Genomic DNA, 21092 nt, shown 5'->3' on the forward strand with positions numbered 1-21092 from the left:
CCTATTAACCTGATTGAACTCCAGTATTGCTCTCCCCATCTTGTTCTGTCTGATTATACTATATTCAATTTGGTTTGATAGTATCAAGTTTGAGGGTATAGGCAACCACTTTGAAGGCAATAAGATATACTATGATGCCCATTATGGTTTGACTATTATCTTTTTTTGAAGTCCTGTAAGGTCTCTAGTGTAGGTTTTATTGGTCTTGTTCTATACTGTTTTGATCAATTTTATTATACCTGATGATATAGGCACCTCAACTTAAAAATAGCAAGAGGCACAATGGTAACCACTTTTGATTACCTGGTATTCTATTTTTGCATCATATACTATGCCCATCCTTCTGTTCTAACTGACTCTGTTTTGCTTAGTCACGTTTGGTTTCATTCTCTTCAAAAAAAGTAATAAGAACTGTGGGAGTAACAAAACCCAAAAAGTGTAATTGTTATTGTAAAAAAGAGAGGAAACGAAGGTGGTCTAAGGGATATAACTGCAGGTATGTTTGAGTGTGTAGGATGGAAAACCATATTACTGAGCTCTTGCTGGATCATTGAACAGAACTGTCCCCAATCTCACTGTGTAAATGTCCACTTTATATGCTTTAATTTTATAATTTGGACGACTGTTTCTAACAAGACAATATGTAACCTATTAACTAGTGATTTCTTACTGTATATTGTTTTCTTGTATTCTATATTACTTGTACCCTTTTACTGCTTTGTTTTTTATGTCCTTTCTTTTTTCTCTTTAAATAAAAAATGCTGTATACAAGAAACACATCAGACTCAAAAGGAAACTCAGATTAAAAGTCATAGGATGGAAAACAGTATTTCATGCAACAGGACCTCAGAAAAAAGCAAGGGTAGCCATTCTGTTTGCAGACAAAGTGAACTTCAAACCAAAAATAATGGTTTCACACTGCCTTGATATGTTTGCTGCCATAGTATACAAAATTATACTCAAATATTTCAAGGAAAGAGACACTATGGTAACTACTATTAAGTCAAGTTATCTTGTGGTGAAATTGTTATGCTTGACTTGTATTGTTATGTTGTTATGTCCTCTTTTATCTCAATCTCCCTTAAAATTTTATTTATTTATTTATTATTTATTTATTTTAATAAAAAATTAGCAGTATATATTATAGTAACTTTTTTGATTTCCTATTAACTTGATTTGAAGCCTGTATTGCTCCCACCATCTTGCTTTGACTGATTTTACTCTGTTCTGTTCTGTTTGATAGTATCAAGTTTGAGGGTATAGGCAACTACTTTGAAGGCAATAAGATTCACTATGATGCCCATTCTGGTTTGACTATTATCTTCTTTTGAAGTCCTGTAATGTCTCCAATATTTAGGTTTTATTGGTCTTGTTCTGTACTGTTTTGTTCAATTTTATTATACCTAATGATATAGGCAATTCTTTTTAAGACAGCAAGAGGCATTAGGGTAACCATTGCTGATTACCTTGTATTCTGTTTTTACATCATGTACTATGTCCATGCTTTGTTTCGACTGACTGCTTTGTTTTCTCATATTTGGTTTTATTCTCTTCCAAAAAAAGAGTAATAAGAACTATGGGAGTAGTAAAACCCAAAATGTGTAAATGTTGTAAAAAAGAGAGGGAAAAAAAGTGCTCTATATGATACAACTGCAAGCGAGTTTAGGTGTGTTAAGATAGATGACCATATTACTAAGTTTTTGTTGGATCATTGAACACAACTGTTTGCAGTCTATTTGAATGTCCACTTTGTATGCTTTAATCCTGTAACTTGAACAACTATTTCTAAGATGACAATATGTAATGTATTAACTAGTGGTTTCTTATTGTTTTTTTTTGAAATTCTGTATTACTTGTACCCTTATACTGTTTTGTTTTTTTCTCCTTTAAATAAAATTTTTAAAAGTGATAAAAGTGATAAAGAAGACAATACGCATTTGTTACTGGAAAACTTCAAGAAGGAGAACTAACAACTTTAAACATATATTCACCAAACACAGGAGCACCAAACCATATAAGACAAGTACTAATGGACATGAAAAACCCAATACACAAGAACACAATTGTGGTAGGGGAATTCAACACCCTACTTTCACAAAAAATACATCAATTAGACAAAATGTCAGTCAAGAAATAACAGAACTGAGTCATACCGGTGAGCAAATGGACTTAGTAGATGTTTACAGAGCATTCCAACCAACTACATCAGAATGTATAATCTTCTAAGATGGACAATCTCCAAAGTAGACCAAGTATTATCTCATAAAACATTCTTAAGTAAATGCAAATGGACTGAAATTATTCCATGCATAGTATCTGACCATAGCACACTGAAATTGGAAATCAATGGCAAAAAATTGCAAAACCTGCATAAATACATGGAAATTAATTAACAACCTTCTGAACACCCAGTGGATTACAGGGGCAATTAAAGAAGAAATAAAATAATACACACAATTCAATGAAAATTCAGATACAACATACTGAAACCTGTGGGATGCTGAAAGCAGTAGTAAGTGGGAAATATACAGCAATGAACTGTCACATCAGGAAAATAGAATGAGCATAAGTAAACAGTCTAATATTATATCTCACACATCTAGAAAAATAAGAGCAAGTCAAGATCACAGAATAGAGGAAATTATAAACATCTGAGCAGATATTGATGCAACTGATACTAAGAAAAAATACAAAAAATGAATGGATCAAAGAGCTGTTTGAGAAGATAAACAAAATCGATAACTTCTAGGCAGCGTTATAGAGAAAGAGAGGAAAAAACCTCAAATTTATGCAACAAGGAAGGATAAGGGCAAAATTATGACTGCTTGCATGGAAATTCACAAGATCATGAATATTTACTTTGAAAATCTTTACACATCTAAGGTAGAAAACAGAAAAAATGGACAGATTTCTAGAAATGTATGAATTACCAAAGCTGAATCAAGAAGATATAACAAATTTGAATAACCCAATATCAGGTACTGAAATTAAAATTGTACCAACAAAGAATAGCCTAAGTCCAGATGGATTCATGGCTGAATTCTACAAGATATTTAGAGAGGATTTGACATCTGTACTTCTCAAACTCTTGCATGATATTTAAAAACAAGCAACCCTCACTACCTCATTCTTGGAGACAAGATTCAGTCTGACACCAAAAGCAGAGAAAGATCCAAACAAAAAGGAGAACTATAGGCCAATGTCACTAATGAAAATTCATGTAAAGGTTCTCAACAAAATACTGGTGAATAGAATGCAGCAAATCACCAAGAAGTTTATACATCATGACCAAGTGGGATTTATTTCAGGAGTATGGGAATGATTTAACATATGCAAATCTATAAATGTAATAGACCAAATCAACAGGGCCAAAGACAAAAATCACATAATCATCTCAATGGACACAGAAAAATTATTGATGAAGTTCAAGAATTGTTCATGATAAAATGTCTATAGAAATTTGGAATAGATGGTCTCTATCTCACTACAATAAAGGTCATCTATGACAAACCAACAGCCAACATTATAGCAAATGTTGACAAAAATTGAAAGCCTTCACTCTAAAATCAGGAAAAGTCAAGGCTGTCCACTATCATAAGTCCTATTTAATATAGTTCTGGAAATATTATCCAGAGCAATCAGACAAGAGAAAAATAAAAGGAATAATTACAGGAAAGGAAGAAGTTAAATTATCACTATTTGCAGATGACACGGTAGTTTACATAGAAGACACAAAAATGCCATTAAAACACTACTAGAGGTAATAAACCAATTCAGCAGTATAGCTGGATACAAAGTCAATACTCAAAATTCAATAGCATTCCTGTACACAAACAACAAATTTACTGAGAGAGAAATTTTGGAAATGTCGTCTTTCAACCTAGCATCTAAGAAAATGAAATACTTATGAATTAACCTAACCAAGAATGGAAAAGACCTATATGCTGAAAATTATAGTACTCTAAAAAAAGGAGATTGAAGAGGATATTAGAAAATGGAAGGATATTCCTTGCTCTAGGTTAGGAAGAACCAATATTTTGAAAATGGCCATACTCCCAAAATTGTTATACAAATTTAATACAATCACAATCAAAATACCATTAACATACATTATAGATCTAGAGAAAGTATTCTTAAAACTCATTTGGAAAGAAGAGAAACATAGAATAGCAAAGGAGATTGTGGGCAACATAGTCAACATAGGCAACATAGGCAACAAGGCAGGAGGCATCTCAATTCCTGACTTGAATCTATACTACAAAGCCACATTGATAAAATTTGCACGGTACTGGCAAAGAAATAGACCTGGCAAAGAAATAGACCTGGAAAAGAAATAGATCAATGGAACAGATTAAAAGATGCAAACACTGGGGCTGGCAGCGGCATAAGCACCTGCCTTGCAAGCAGGCAGTCGTGAGTTCGATCCCTGGTATGGATAAAAAGGAAAAAAGACAAGAAAAAAAAAAGATGCAAACACAACTACAAAGACACCCAGCCACCTTATATTTAACAAAAGAGCTAAAAATGCTCCCTGGACAAAGGATAGCCTTTTGAATAAACGGTGTTGGAAAAATTGGCTCTCCACATACTGAAGACTGAAACTAGACCCAGGTCCATCACCATGCACTAAATTCAGGTCAAAATGAATCAGAGATGTAAGTATTAAAGCAGAAACACTAAATCTACTGGAAGATAAGATAGGTAGGAATCTTGGAGACATAAGCTAGGCGTAGAATTCATGAACAAAATGCAAATCGCACAGGAAATATTTCAAAGAATCAACAACTGGGATCTCATGTTATCAAAAAGTTTTTGTACTTCAAAAGAAATTACCAACAAAGTGAAAAGAAAATCCATAGAATGGGAAAGAATTTTAGTCAACAATCCCTCAGACAAAGGACTTATATCCAGAACATATAAAAATTAAAAAACATCAACTCCCCCAAATTCAAAGATCCTCTCCAAAAATAGGCATCTGAGATGAGCACACATTTCTCAGATGAAGATATAAAAATGGCAAGTAAATTCATGAAGAAATACTGAATTTGCTTATTACCTCTAGTAGTCTTTTAATGGAGTTTCTTGGGTCTTCCATGACATTTGCAAATAATAATAATTTACCTTTTTCCTTTCCTATCTTTATTCCTTCTATTTCTCTCTTGTCTGGTCATTTGAGAAATGCAAATTAAAACAATATTGAGATTTCATCTCACCTAGGAAAGAATGGCTGCCATCAAGAAATCAAATGAAACAAATGATGGCAAGGCTGTGGGAAAGGTGAATATTTGGGAATGTAGACTAGTGCAGCCACTGTAGAAATCAGTATGGAGATTCCTCAAAAAACTAGGATTGGAAGTTCCATTCAATCCAGTTTTCCTCTCTCGTGCATTTTGCCAGAGAAATTGAAAAGATCATGACGAAGTGATATATGTGCACCCATGTTTATAGCAACACAACTTGTAACAGCTAAATCTTGGAAACAACCAGAATACCCATCAACTGCAGAGTAGTTGAAAAAGATGTGATATTTTTATACAAAAGAATATTACTCAGCTATATAACAGAACGATCTTGTGGCCTTTATAGTTAAATTGAGACAACCTGAAACTATCCTCATAAATGAAATAAACAAGACTCACATTTGTAAATATCTCTTTGTCACTCTAGTGTAAAAATAATAAAAACTAAAAGAGTGATAAGATCCAAAAGGTATCATAGATATTGTAAAAATGAAATGGAAGAAAAATGCTCTAAAATATATAACTGTATGTATGTTTAAGTGTGTAAGATACATGACCATATTACTAAGTTTTTGTTGAGTCATTGAACAGAGTTGTTTGCCTTGTTAATGTTTGAGTGTCTATCCACATTTCATGCTTTGGGTTTGTAACTTGAACAACTGTTTCTAAGATGACAATACGTAATTTTTCAACTAGTGATTTCTTAGTGTTTTTAGTTTTTTTTTTTGGAATTCTGTGCTATTTCTACCTTTTTTCTTTTATTTTTTTCTTTAAATGAAAAAATTAAGAAATATGTCCAAACAAATAAAAATAAAAATATAACTTACTGGAACCTGTGGGATGCAATTGAAGAAGTCTTCAGAGAGAAATTTATTATGGTGAATTCCCACATCAGGAAAACAGAATGAACACAAATAAGCAACCTGATCTTACATTTCAAACATCTATAAGACAAAACAAAACCAAGCAAAACAAAACAAAACAAAACAAGTCAAGCCCAAAGCCAAATGAAGGGGGGGGGGGAATTACAAAGAGCAGAAAAGAAATTAATGCAATAGAGACTAAAAAAAACAGTATAATGAATTAACAAAGCAAAGAGTTGGTTCTTTGAAAAACTGAATAATATTATAAAGCCCCTACTGAAGCTTAGTTTAAAAAGTAAAGAAAAAACTCAAATTCAAGCAATAAGGAATGAAAAGGGTGAAGTCACTATAGATCCTTTGGAAATACACAAAATCTTCAATACCTATTTTGAAAACCTTTACCCTCATATGTTTCATAGCAAAGAAAAATGGATAGATTCCTAGAACATTAATTATCAATGCTGGATCAGGAAGATGTAAAACTGATGAATAACCCAATTTCAATTATTGAAATTTAAAATGTAGTTAAACCCATACCTTGAGTCCAACAGGAGGTCTAGAACCCAAGAGAAGGACTCACATCGGTCTGTTTCATGGATCCATGCTGGGAAGGCCCAAAGGTCAGTGATATAAGCTAGAAAATTTATGCCAGCAGGGTGAAGGAGCTGTGCTTTTAGGTTGAGGGTTTTACACTGAAGCCAAGATGTCATGCTGAAAACAAGCACTAGGGCTCCCCTGAAAAGCACCATAGCTATCCTCAGTGATACAGAGGACCTGAGTTCCTCCAGTGATAAGAACAGTTGAGTACGTGCCAGAAATCTAGCGTGACAAGTTTCTTCTGGGGATTAAATAACGTATATCATCACCTCTGGAACCAGGAAATGATGCTCAAACTAATGACTAGAGCACCCCCAATAGCCATTCTCACTAACAAGGTCTTGAGCTCCTCTGATGACAAAGGTCAAAATCACACTGGGGAAGCTAGTAATAACAAGGTCCTTCAGGAGAACCAACAGCTCAGATTAGCAACACTTAGAGAAACCCACAATGCTTTGCTCATCTTCTCCATGTCTCTATTTATGCTGACAGCTTTCCTCAAGTGGAACATCTACACTCAGCATCATGCTGATTTAATTCAGCTGGTGTTAAGTTGATAATTAGCCTTTAATCCATAACAACCATATGCTTCATTTGTAGCCCAGGCTGACCTTGAACCTCAAGAAACTATCCATTGCTATTAGGAAACTATGCAATCCTATTGGTAGGGACAGTAAACTACCATTTACTTTCCCTCCTAAATTTGAATATGAAGGACTTGATCATTTGACTTTCTCTACTGATGAGCACCAAAGGACAGATTGTGGCATAGCCATTGCCAACCAGCATCAGGGCACAGTGGGTCATGGTTCCCCATGATTGAATACATGGACTGGAAAAAGTCCAAATGGTACAAGACAATAAAGAAACTCATGAGCAACAAAACAGTCTGTGTGGCGCTTTGTTTTTGGAATTCTTTTGGAGGCAGGTTGGTGCTATGTAGATACTTGGATTGTTTTATGTTTGCACAGGAGAATCACCATGTACCCACTTGAGAGCATCATGAACTCTAAACCGCACATGTGGTTGAAGGCTGTTAGTGAGAAAAATATATACTTGAGCAAATAATTAATGGGCACAAGTGAGCAGAATTTAGTAAGAAACATGACTGTGTGAGGTCATGTTGGAAGTGGCAACAGTGGAGATTAACATATGACCACTGATGAACATATTGAAGACCCATAAAAAGAGAAAGCAACACAGGTTCTGATGCAGGGATTTCTGTTTTAACTTTGCCAGACAGGAGCTTCTGGGGCTGAGGGTGATGACCTGTAAGACACTCACTCAGCAGGCAGGTGGTAGAGATGGAAATTTACCTCATCAATCTATTTAAATAGATAACAGATGTACATTTGATGATATTCCCCAAATGCCAATACTCAACAAGTCTATAGCTACAAAACTCACAGTTATGAGCATCCCTATGTGAATAAGAGTCAAGTGAGCAATAGACAGATCTTTAGGCTTAGGACTGTGTTTGAAAAGGAATGTAAGGACATGGAAGAGAAGTAGGGCCATGTTGGCAGTGATCCCAATACTGATTTCAAGGAAAACTATGTGTTGTATGGCAATGAAACTGGAAAATTTGCTGTTTTTATTCATCCTCATATGACAAGAAGCATACAGAATATATGAGGAGAAAAGGTAGACCATTCCTTACCAGAAATATTACTTTTTTCCTCACCAACCTCAACCAACTCCATACCTTCACCTAAATGTGCAATGTGCAAGTCTCCCCAATGTATCGTGTTCCCATGTATGTACTCAAGGCATATGGTAACTCTTCAGAATGCTTCTGAGTTCCCCATCTGTCCCACCACTTCCTGATCATGGCTGGCTTATGGATGACATCCTAATTTCCTTTGTGATACAACTTCATATTATGGAAAGCATTTTTGTATTATCATCATACTTTTAATTTTCAAAATCCACTGATAGATTTGGCCTTGTATCTGCATTAACTTATTCAAAGTGTTAAGGTTTCCGCACTTCATGTTACCAGAAAAAACAATGTTATTTTAATCCAATTATCTCACTATCTCTGCTGCTTATGAATCACACACTGTCACAAAATGCTCTTAAATTTTCTTTTTTTACATAAAACACATACAATTATTAAATAAAAATCTGCCTGATATTAATTATAAAATATAATAATTGATTCAAGAAATGGCATTAATTGATAAATAGTACTTAAAGATAATGTGTTATAAAGATGATGAAATAAACAAAAAGTTGAATTACAGATTTGATTTGTAAGTTATTTCTCTGAAATTAAGCTATAGTTTAATAATTTTTCAAATAGTTTATATATGACTTTTAAAATGTTCAATTTTAAACTTTAATTAGGGAGCTGCCTCTACAAAGAAAAATAACAAAGGCACAGTGAAACATAACACTAAAAGTTGTTCTTTTTGTCCTAGATCTTTAAACTAGAAAAGTGACAGAATTTGAGGCAGTCATTATCACTCAATGATATTAGCTCCCATGAAACACTCCAAGAGATGACAAACATTAGGATCGGTAATCTGTCTCCAAATCATTCATTTCTCACAACTCTGCATTAGCGCAACATATATTCCAAGAATATTTGTACCCTGTTAGTACTTCGCGTTAATATATATATATATATATAGCTACTTCTCTATTAATATCTTATTTTGTAACAAAACATATGAGGAGAATATTAACATCTCATGAAAACAAAATAAAAGTAAATCCTGCCTTCCCACTCTTGCTTCCTCCAGCTCATATATGTGTATCACCAGACAGCTGAGGACCTCAAAGGACAGAACAGAAAGCCTTTCCATCAGCAGGATGACCTATGAAACTCTCCTGGTTATGCAGATATTATGACTGATGATGCTGTTAAAGTACTTAAGAGGCCAAGCACAAAGACCTCATTTAACTCATAGCAGGAGATGGGGTGTCTTCAGAGAGGCTGGAGGTAAATGGTACATGAATAATTCATGGAAAAAAAATACTGAAGAAAGGCCTGAAGGAATTCTCATGCAGAAGGCCACACTGGATATGAGGTAGAAAAAGCCAACTGGGCATTGTGGAAATAAACAAAACACACAGGAAGAAAAAAACTAGTAAAGTTTTTGAGCATTCTTTTTACCAGTCCTCAAAGTGAATCTTGCCTTATAGTCACAATAATATAATACAATGTATATTCTCATTAATACATGATTTAGGACTAATTCACTGACACATGGGTTAGTTCTGCAATTTCTAAGACAATGGGCCATATTGTGGTAGATGTCATGAAATGGGCAATCATAGGGAACAAAGCTCAAGGCCAGGTGCTTGAACCAGTGTCAACAAAGACCTGAGTTCTATGGGAGGTGGTGAGTCCTCTGAAAGCTTTGTTAAAGTTTGCATGTTTCTAGCCTTATGAGTACACTCACAGTGAGGCAATGAAGACAACTCTCATTCCTCGGCTGTCATAAGAGACATAGACAGGTCAGCTTCTGGGGTGACTAGAGCAGTGCTGTTGTCTCCAAGTGTGGCCTAATGTCATCACAGGATCTGTTGGTTTGGGTGGTGTGAATCCTTTCAGCTGGTCCACCTGTGGGTATTAGTTTGTGTGAACTATGGTGAATTCAAGGCACAGTTTCTGTAACTTTAACAGTAGTAGGGGTAGACAAGTTTACTATGAGGCCCATCCCATATGTGCCCCAGAGTTTTTGGACATTATTGTTAGTATTATTTTAACTAAAACAAAGTCCCCTTGTTTGAATGGAAGTATTGAGTTTGTCAGGTTTATGGGCATTTTTTCCTGTACTCAACCATAAATACTCTGTATTGCTATTTCCAAAGCCTTTATCTATGTCTTCAGAGACAAATTTCTTTGTTTGCAGAGATCTCCTTTAATTTGACATGATTGGGAGCATCTAAGCAAATAGAATTTTGTAAGAAGAATGTCTCATTTTTTAGTAGGGGAATGTTTTAAACACAAATGATGAACATGGTCAGGACTTGGTCCTATCTAAAGTAGTTTTTTTTGCAATATGTTTTTTTCACCAATTGCTTGAGTGTCTGATTTATATATTTCATTTTTTGTGGTGTGTGGCCAATAATTCTTGTGAAACATTCATTTCATCTTTAACAACTGAGTGAGCCGCTAGATTATTTCAACTACAAATATGGGTCCACCGTCTGACCCCAGTGTCAGAAGCAGTACAAATATTGGGATGATATTGTCCATCAGTACCTTGGTTACCTTTTGTGTCTTTTCTGTTCAGGTGGAGAAAGCTCTTATCCATCCTGATAAGGTACAATCAGGCACCAACATATATCAATAGCCTTCTAGTTGGGGTAGTTTAGAGCTCTCGTCAGGGAATTTTTATCATTTTTTCTTGATATAACTTTTAGATTTCCAGACTAATTCTGTCTATCTTTTGGAGAGTAATTCTGAGTCTATCAGAGGAGCAGCTTCTGGATGAGGGACATAGCTAGGGATCCTCTTTGTGGGACTGTTACAGTGACCTATTTTGTTTTTCTGTCTGTTTTTTTTTTCCTGGCTTCTATTGTTCCAGTCTTCTACTACTCCCTGTAATGTCTAATGGCCACTGTCCTGGGGGCCCATACAGCATTTAGGAACTGTAAAAAAAGTGTGTACTTTATCTCTTTCTACAGCCATCAGAAGCTCTCTTTTTTTTATAGTCAGAGTGATTGTAATTTTTACTTTTTGTCTTTTGCCAGCAAAAGAGCCTTTGTCAAGACTGTTAATTCTGTTTCTGAGGCTGAAATTATGGTAGGTAGAGACTGGCCCTGTACCACAGAGTCAAGTCACCATTGCATATCCTGTTTGTATACCCATTTAGCACAACTATACAGTCATGTAGCAGGGAGGGCTCCCAGTCTGACTAGGAGCAAAGTAGTTGGGTTAAGAGTACACGCTTTCCCCAGATATGTGGGAACTTTTTCATAAGAGCCCTTGATATTGAATCATCCTTGGATTTGACAATCAACTGTGCCCCCACCCCAGTCCATTAAGGTTTCAACTGATGGTGGTACTCAAATGGTCAGCTGATGTTCCAAATTCAGCTTACTAGCTTCCTGCTTCAACAATGTGGTGGCAGCAAGCATCCCAAAGCAAGGAAGCCATCCTAGGGCTACAGAGTCTGTTTTGAGAAGTAATTAGTAGATGATGTCAGAATCTCACGACCTGGGTTAAGACTTGTATGGGCATTTTTTTGTTTGTGGACATGTATAAAGGAAGGCCTGTTTATATCTGACAGTCATAAAGCCAGGGTCTGAGTCAGGACCTTTTTGATTTGTTTAGTCAGTTTCCCAAAAGAGGGGCTCCTCCTCCCCACTTCCAGTTTGGTGGTTTACTGAATAGAGTCTCCTGTTTTTATTTTTGTCTTGACTTTGACCTGTGGCAAGCCCTTCTGTTGGGCTACTTCATGTGTTTATAGCCGTAGCTTCAATGTTTCATCAGCTTTTAGCCAGCATTGTACTCCCCATTCAACCTTTTCATGAGCACATTTAGTTTTGTCTGCTGCAGTACCTGTTGCTTTGTTTTCTCTCTCAGCTGGACCATTGTTACATGTTTTTCCTGTAAAGAGTGATTTAACAGTGTAGTCTTTTTGAAAAGGAGACAGGATTGCCTTACAGCTTTGCCTCTGTTATATTACATTGTCTCTATGATTACCTGTATTTGGTGTGCTGGTTTTGTGTCTTTCATAGTTGTCTCTCTACTTCTTTGCTTGTAGTTGTAATTTCTCCAGTGACTATAGAACCTTTAGATTTGTTTGTTTGTTTTTTGCATGTTGTTTTGTTTTTTGTTTTGGGGAGGATATTTTGAGTCATCTCAGTTTTAGCCTTCACACCTAGGGCAAATTTTGTCTCTGCTTGATGCTTGTGTTGGCTCTTCTTTACCATTTGTCTCTGTAAACACTTAGTGTTGTGCTTGTGGATTTGAAGTTTCTGGTTCTTCTGTCTATGTACACAGAGCCTATCATTCATCATTAGTCCTACCACACTGGGGCTCAGTTGTCTCTAACTGTGGGCACACCATGTGGATCTCCTTTCTGATGTGTAGACTGTTGTCTCTGCCTTTTGGGTCTTGACTTTGGCCTCTGAACTCTGCCACAAATGTTGTAGCTCTTCCTAGATACTGTATTTTTGCATATCTACTGTTGTTTCTTTTCCACTATGTTATCTCCTCTTGTATGTCCCATTGTAGTTTTTTGTGCATTTAGTTCCATTTCTACCCTGGTGTAGGCATGTGCCACTGTCATCTGTTTTAGTCACTCTACTTCTTTCTTCTGTTTGTGAGACTGTATTGCCTTATGTTTGGGATGTTTTAGAGCCTTCTTGACCTCTTTGGTCACTTTCCAAACTACCTCCATCTCTTCATGTAGTCATTGTAGCATGCTCATATGTTTTCTCCTTTGTCTGTAGTCACTTCTGAGCAACCTTTTGGGCCAGCGGTAGCTGTTCAAATTAGTCTTGCCTTGTTCACTCCAAAGGCTTTGAGCCTCTTTCACTTTGGTCTTGGGTCATTTGACTCTCTCCAGTGCAGCCTTGTGCTGCCTTGCACTTGCAGTTTCCTTCTCAGGCCTCTTGCATATGTTAAGATATCTCTAAATTTTATATTTTTAAAAATCCATGTTGAAATGACTGAAACTTGTAATGCATCAGTTTAAATATTTTTCAACTTTATAACAGTATGAAAGCAACATGAATTCAGAAGGAATCATGTTTGAATTTGGATCACTTCTTAGACTATCAACTTGGAGACCAGCACCTTGATACGTTGATGCTGGGAAGTAGCAGGGGGACCCAGCTTTTCAGCAGTCACACGGTCATGCAGTTGAAAACCTGATATTCTATGGTGGATCCTGTTCCTAATCTGTGAAGTTCAGTACATCAGGTGGGTTAAGTGTTTTTGTGATTATAGTATTTTCAACTAGTGATTAAGATATCATATGTTTATACAGGTAATTTAAAGTATCTGTATAAATTTTTTAAAACTTTTCAGTGTGAATATCTAATATAGTAAATTTTAATATAACTCATATCAGCACATTTTAGTTGATGGCATTGATAAATTTTAAGAGTAAAAATTATCATTACATATAAAAGTTGGAGAACTATGCTCAAGATTAAAACATATGTCCATAACCTAGTCAAGTTAATTAAAATCATATTATATTACATATAAAATGTAAGCTTTTGTCACTTTATTATCTTTATCTTATTTTTGTAATATGACCTGTGTTTTATTTAGACCTTTATTTTTTATTAGAAATTTATTTAGACATTATTATTTAGGCTCACAATGGATTGTTATCCTTTTTTACTAAGCAGTACCATGACTATTATGAACTTAAGAAGGAGACCTTTTTTGTATTTTCCCATGTATTTAAATCATTTGATTTGTTTTGTCTATATCCATTTTTAGTCACTTACAATTTACCTGCATTTGAAGAAGCTTTTGTTCTGTGTCCTTCTATATCTTTTATTTTTGTTGATGATCAATGGCTTCCACTTTTGTCTATAAAAAATATCACTGATACAGTCTCTTCCTTAAAATATATTTTCACAGGATATAGAAATGTATGGAAGAAAATGATAAATGTCTTCATTGTGCACTATAAATACATGCTAATGAAAATTAAATGTTTAAGTAGTTCAGATTTTTTCTGGTATTTTATCAAGTTTGACAACTTGGCCCAAATGTTTTTCCAGTATTTTATTCATGTTGTTTGCTTTCTCTGGCTGTGACTGCTGATTTATTAGAATGTATAGTAACCTATTTAAGTAATATCTTTTTAATACTTTGTTTCTCATCCACTGCATGATTTCTGATATTCATTGACCTGTTTGATGTTTCTTGAGGACAAGCATCCCATACTCCCCAGCATCTCTATGCAAATTTGAAGTTGTTTATTTTCTGAGTTTTTGTGTTTTGTAAGGCTTCTCATGAATTTATTTCTCTACAGAAATAGAAAACACTGTCATTTTTATGTCTGTATTAATAGTTAGAATATTGATAATGTTTTAAAGTTCTATTTTCTGATACTATAATTGAGATAGCAGTGGTTCTAGCTAAAGCATTGTTTCTTTACATTTTCTACAGATAATATGGTCTCAACATTTTGTCCCATGTCTCACAGTTCTGTACCATAGTTTTGCCTAAAGTACATTGAAACTGACACACATTTCAATGTATCTTCATTCAGAGAAAGTACTAGCCTCATCCTACTTCTTGGTAAGGATGAGTGTTGATCACCCACTTTCTATCTGCAGTGGAGACTGACTGGGCTCTACCTCCACTTTATTTGTGTGTAGCTTGCCTGAGATAATTTCAGATTCCACTTTCCATTTCTGTCTTTAACTTCTATTTTTTTTAAAAAAGTACATTTAAGTTTAACTTACTGATGTAAACCTGAGTTTGAGGACTAGGCAAGCAATTGCCTGAGATACATTTTTGGGAAAGGACACTTGGAACCCCTGTGAATTCACAGGAGCATCCAAGAGTCTCACTCCAGAGCACAGGAATTATAAGTATACATTGGATTTGTACCAATTTGAATTTGTGTTTAAAGTGAGAGAATTAGTATTGTCTCCATGACTATGATCTATTGTATCCCTCGTATTTGTGTATCAGGGGAACTTAGAGAAAAGTTTTGAGTACAGCTCTCCCCAGATGGCTGTACTCAGCAGAGAATAAAATAAAGTTGAAAGACAGCTGAAATGTTTATGAGGACTCCATACTTCTGTTCTCTCCAGTGGGATCATGTCATCAAACTACTGACACTAAAATTACAGGCTGCTGAGAAATGAGCTAAAGGTAACTTTTGCTTAAACTAGACTTGGTTTTAAGTGTCCCAACCTCCTCCACAAATCCCAGTAGGTAAGTACCTGTGGATTCAAGGGATGTAAGGAGAAGCTGGGTGAGTAAGGTCCTAGGCAGCAAATTGAAGGGGGCCAGCAGGTCTCTTTATGTGGAGTTTGGTGGTCTTACAAGGGGCTTCTGGCGGTAGCCATCAACAGTTCAGAGAATGGTTCATTGTGCAGTGCAGCATGTAAGTATCTTGTTAGAGTGTTTACTGTTTTGATTTAGTGACTCATAAAATTAAAGGGCTTTTCCCATATAAAAAAACTAAATTAATTTTAAGTCTGTATTTTTTTCTGTGAATTAAATGACTGAATTCTCAGAAAGATCTCTAGACTAAAAATTTTAACTTTAACTCTAGACTAAAACGTTTAAGACAAACTTTTCCTATGATTCTTCATCCAATGTTTTTCTGTCATTTCTATAAGGAAATTAAAATTGCAATTAAATAAGTACCACCATACTTCAGTTTATTTAGAAAAATTTAAATTATTGAATATTTAATGATGTTCTTTGCTTGGAGCATCTGTTTTATAAAGGCAGCTTAACCACTTTCCTAGTTACTTTTATTCTGTCATACTGACCTTTGTTGACCTTCTGTTCATTCACAAATTTCAACTTAATTGTATTGGCTCATAATTGTGAACTCCAATTGTTACAAATTTTACTGTCTGTGGACCAGGAAATCTGTGCTGAAATGACATTCACTTTAAAAAAATAAGATGATGACAATGGAAATTTTCCCTGCTTCCTAAAAACAGTCTAAGTATATAATCTACCAGGATTTGGTTAGGAGAATGGCTTTGGTGTCACTTCATATTTTCTGCATGCATATTCATTTTAAAAAGGCCTTTTTTCTTTCATTGATAATTGATATGATAGAAATTCTGTGAGTAGAATAATTTAGAACAATATTTTGAGCTGCCTTGATATCTATATGTGAGTGTTAGATTCTTCTAACACTGATTATTTAAGCATCTATTGTCAATACATAAAAGTAAGCTAACCTTCTTCCCTTGGTAAAAAATTAAAAAGCTTAAATTGATGAATAAAAGCAAAAACCAGGTCCAAGAGTATAATATGGCTTTCATTGCACCTCTTAGTTGAGCAGAAAAACCTTCTCATGCAGAGTAGCTACTATTTCTGTGGAATGACAGCTTTGCCTTTGTGGCAAAAGGCCTCTAACATTTTCCTGGTTTGGTGCTCTGTAACTGTTATTACCTTCTCTTGATTTTTCCCAAAAGACATGGATACATTTTAGCAGTGTAAATACCCATGAATGAACAAGCAACCTGAGCTAAACATGTGTCTTCTAAGTTGTGAAATCAATAAATAATTTTCCCTGTTTGTTTTATTGGGAGGGCCTGCTGCTTTCATATACTCATACAGCCATGAAACTTTGTTCTTTTTTCTCCTGAGAATGGCATATTTCATAAATGCTGTGTACTCTTGCTCAACCATTTAAAGGTGATGACTGTCTTCATTGTAGGTGTCAGTTGTTTTTCTGTTATTCTCTTATTTTTCCAGCTCTGGCTCTGTGAAATGGTGAAGATTTTGATCAGCATAGCCACAAACCTAACAGACTCTCAATTTTTATGGTGACTCACTACCAGGCTCTTTTCTTTTCCCTTCTTTATAGTTAAGCACAATGTTGAAGATAGTGATATGAAGTTGACCTATGGTGGACAGTATAAGAAACCTAAGGTTTCCCTTTTTATATAAAAAGTATAGACAAAAGCCACTTCATCCATGAGGAACATGCTGATTTTGCTCATATTGTAGGTGAGAAAGCACATGTGTCCTCCTTGCTTTCCCTGTGTACCCTGCAAATATTTCAGCCACAATACCAGAGGCACCAAACTTGTGCCATGTTCTGCAAAGGTCTGCCCTCCCATTGGTATCTGATCTTTCCTGCCACTGGCAGGGGTATATAATCTGGCTGTTTTCTCTTTGTTTAGCCATTTGATTATGAAATCTACTACAGGAGAGTCTACGGTCTGGAAATTGCAACAATAGCACAACATTTCAAGTAAATCATTCCTGGATCATGATGTTTACAGTAACCAGGACAGTCTTAAATTCCCCTAGGGGTGTGACAATTTCACTAAGAGTTATGTGAGTTCTCAAATGTGACTTGCCAAAAATAATGCACAAGCTTCTCTTTGATATATATTTCTCTATTTATGTTCAGTTTTTCCCTATGCTCCCTACTAAGCCTCTCCTTTCTCTTTCCCCATGTCTCCTTCTGAATGGTTACCTCCTCTGATTTAGCCATTTATTTATTAATCTGCAGCCTCTCAGAAAATAACTTGTTTCTTCCAGTGTGTTAAATGAAATTTTTGTGCTCATGTTTTAGGTCAGCCAGGAGAATTCTCAGAATCATTAATCCTGAGTGTTACAGGAGGGTGTCCTAGATCATCCTCCTGATGAAGAAAGTTCCTGTCCTATCCCCTGATCTTGTAAACTGTGCTGTGCTAGGTAGGTGGGAGCCAAGTAAGGAAAGACTGGAAGGGGATATGGTAGAGGAGGACTGTTGTCTTGTTTTTATGAAATGTTTACATTCTCCAGATACCTTTTCTTATAATATATTACGTTAATATTACAGGACTCACAATTTAGCTTTCTTTGTACCAGTGGAAAGATGTCTCAAGTTTTTGCATCACTAATACAGAACGTGTGATCCATAATACTATGGACATTTGGATGACTGGTGCTATTTTCTGCCATCTCTCTTAGTGCTCCATGGAGCTAACATGAGAGGATGATTATGACTATCTTAAATTGTGTCACTGTTCTACATTAGTAGAACTTGACCAATTTTACAAGGTTACATAAATGATAGGCAAAACTTGAAATAAACTTTAGCTTGAATTTCAGAGAAATTATACTAAATGACAGTTTGTAATTCATATTTTGATTTATTTCACCTTGTAATTTTAAAATGTATTTAAATGCTTTTAGATACCTATTAATGTTATATCTTTAAACTCTATAATATATGCTTTGTAATTTCTAAACAAAAGTTTAGAAAATATGCATATGTCATTTATTAAATGGAAGGTAAAAACCATTTAAGACTGTATTTGCTACCCTCAAATCTCAAACACATTCAAGTATTAGATTACAGTGTTTCATTGTTTTTTCTGGGCATATCACATGAGCAAACATGCGTTTGCTGAATAAGTGAAAGCAGACGCAGAAAAGTAAGAGAGTAGAACAGACTTTGAAAATAGAAAGACAAAATATGAAAATACATTTTATAATATAACATTTTCAAGGTGGGGCTCCAGTAAGCAGACCCATAGTGCCACTGTGATTGGGAAGTGGTGGGTCAGGGGAAAAAACTCAGCTGTGTGCTTGTGAAGTATGCTTGGATATGTGAGTAAGAAAAGGATACATCAAACTAAAATCACATATTTTGAAGAAGATAAAGTGCTGGTTGAGAAGATGATGGAGATAATTTTTGTGATAAAGAATTTTCTGTGCTTTTTCCCTTAGATATCTACTATTTGCTTCTTTCTCCATGAAGAAGAATGAAATCAGCCAACTTTCCAGGTTTATCTACATACGAAACATATTTCTCTTGGAAGTCATCATTGGGATCATAGCCAACACTGCCCTACTTCTCTCTCATGTTCTCATAATACTTGTGGAGCACAAACTCAAGCTCATTGATCTGACTATTGGTCACTTGGCCCTGATCCATGTAGTAATGCTTCTAACTGTGGCTTTCATAGCCATGGACATTTTTGAGTTTCAGTATTTGGGGGATGACATCACATGTAAATGTGTTATCTATTTGTATAGATTGATGAGGGGTCTTTCCATCTGTACCACCTGCATGCTAAGTGTCCTCCAGGCCATCACCCTCAGCCCCAGAAGCTCCTGTCTGGCAAAGTTCAAACAGAAGTCCCTGCATCAGAATCTGTGTTGTTTTCTATTTTTATGGATCTTCAATATACTCATCAGTGTTCATTTCTTAATCTCCATTATTGCCACTCCCAATATGACCTCACACAGTTTTATGTTTGTCACTCAGTCCTGCTCCCTTTTGCCCAGTAGTTATTTACTCAAATACATATCTATCTCACTTCTGAGTTTACAGCACGTGACCTTTATAGGCTTCATGGCACTTTCAAGTGGGTACATGGTGCTTCTCTTGCATAGGCATAAAAGGCAGTCCCAGCATCTTCACAGCACCAGCCTGTCTCCAAAAGCATCTGCAGAACAAAGGGCCACCCACACTATTTTGTTGCTTATGAGTTTCTTTATCGTTATGTACATTTTGGACAGTGTTTTGTCTACCACCTCTGCAATGCTATGGGATCGTGACCCAATTCGTCATTTTGTTCATATGTTTGTTGGCAATGGATATGCCATAGTTAGTCCTTTGGTACTAAGTAGTACTGCAAAAAGAGTGATCAACTTCATAACACCCATGTAGGGATATTAAATGTTGGTTTATTCCATGATGTTCAGTTTCTTTGATGATGAGCAACTACTCTGAGTTTTCGTTAGGTTATTTGAATACATTTAACTATACTTTTTCCATACATGTCTTCTTTTAATGTGTGCTAGTGAGAAGTATATAGCAGAGAATTTATTTCTTTGGGAAAATGTAGGCTTGTAATTTTAACCATGTTTATAAAAAACAATACTTTCCCTTTGTCATCAAATTCTGAAGACCAGGACATGTATTGCTGATTGTCTGAGAGTAGCCTAAAGAGGAGAAGAGAAAGAAAACATTTCAAACATGCAGATTAAACATTTTACAGCTTACTGTCGTTATAGTTTTATGTGTGTTATGTTAATATTTGTCAGTGTGTATGTTTTCAAATACACTTTTATTTCACAGCTTTATATAAAACTTTGATGAACAATTTAATTACTTTAGTAGCTTATTAAATAGTATGTCTGTGATATATTTCAGAGTCCTGAGAATGCATATAACTTCATTCAAAATTCAAAGCATTAGATTTGTAAAAAAACCCACACATTCCACAATGTAAAATTATTATTGTCTTAATTATTTTTTAAAAATTTTATTTAAGGAGAAAAAAAAGCAGAGAAAGGGTACAAGTTATACAGATTTACAGAAAAAATAAACAGTAGGAAATCACTAGTTAATGGATTACATTTTGTCATCTTAGAAATAATTGTTCAAGTTACAAAATTAAAGCTTATAAAGTGGACATTCCAACAGGGAGACTGCAAACAGTTCTGTTCAATGATCCAACAAAACTCAGTAATATCATTTTCTATCTTATACACTTAAATATATACGCAGTTATATCATTTAGAGCGCTTTCTTTTCCTCTCTTTTGTACAATGACAATTATACATTTTGGGTTTTGTTGCTCCCACAGTTCTTATTACTTTTTTGGAAGAGAGTAGAACCAAAAGTGACATAACAGAACAGTCAGTCAAATCAAAAGGGTGGACGTAATAGATAATGTAAAAGCATAATACTAGGTGATCAACAATGGTTACCATAATGCCTCCTGCTATCTCTAATAGAATTGCCTATTTCATTAGTTA

At 35.2% G+C, this 21092-nt stretch overlaps 1 protein-coding gene and 1 pseudogene across 1 annotated transcript; one reads left to right on the forward strand and one right to left on the reverse strand.

Annotated features, from left to right (window-relative positions):
- Window positions 1-7378: 7378 nt before the first annotated feature.
- Window positions 7379-8302, reverse strand: Cavporv1r-ps613 (vomeronasal 1 receptor cavPorV1R-ps613 pseudogene; annotated as a pseudogene).
- A 10775-nt stretch (window positions 8303-19077) lies between these two features.
- On the forward strand, window positions 19078-19998 carry Cavporv1r604 (vomeronasal 1 receptor cavPorV1R604). The gene is given in 1 exon segment (NM_001167460.1): window positions 19078-19998. A coding segment is annotated over 1 exon segment (921 nt).
- Window positions 19999-21092: the final 1094 nt, after the last annotated feature.

The sequence above is a fragment of the Cavia porcellus genome, unplaced genomic scaffold (genome assembly GCF_034190915.1).
Source record: "Cavia porcellus strain 051 isolate PalLab524CR breed Dunkin Hartley unplaced genomic scaffold, mCavPor4.1 scaffold_9, whole genome shotgun sequence".
Classification (NCBI taxonomy): Eukaryota; Metazoa; Chordata; class Mammalia; order Rodentia; family Caviidae; genus Cavia; species Cavia porcellus.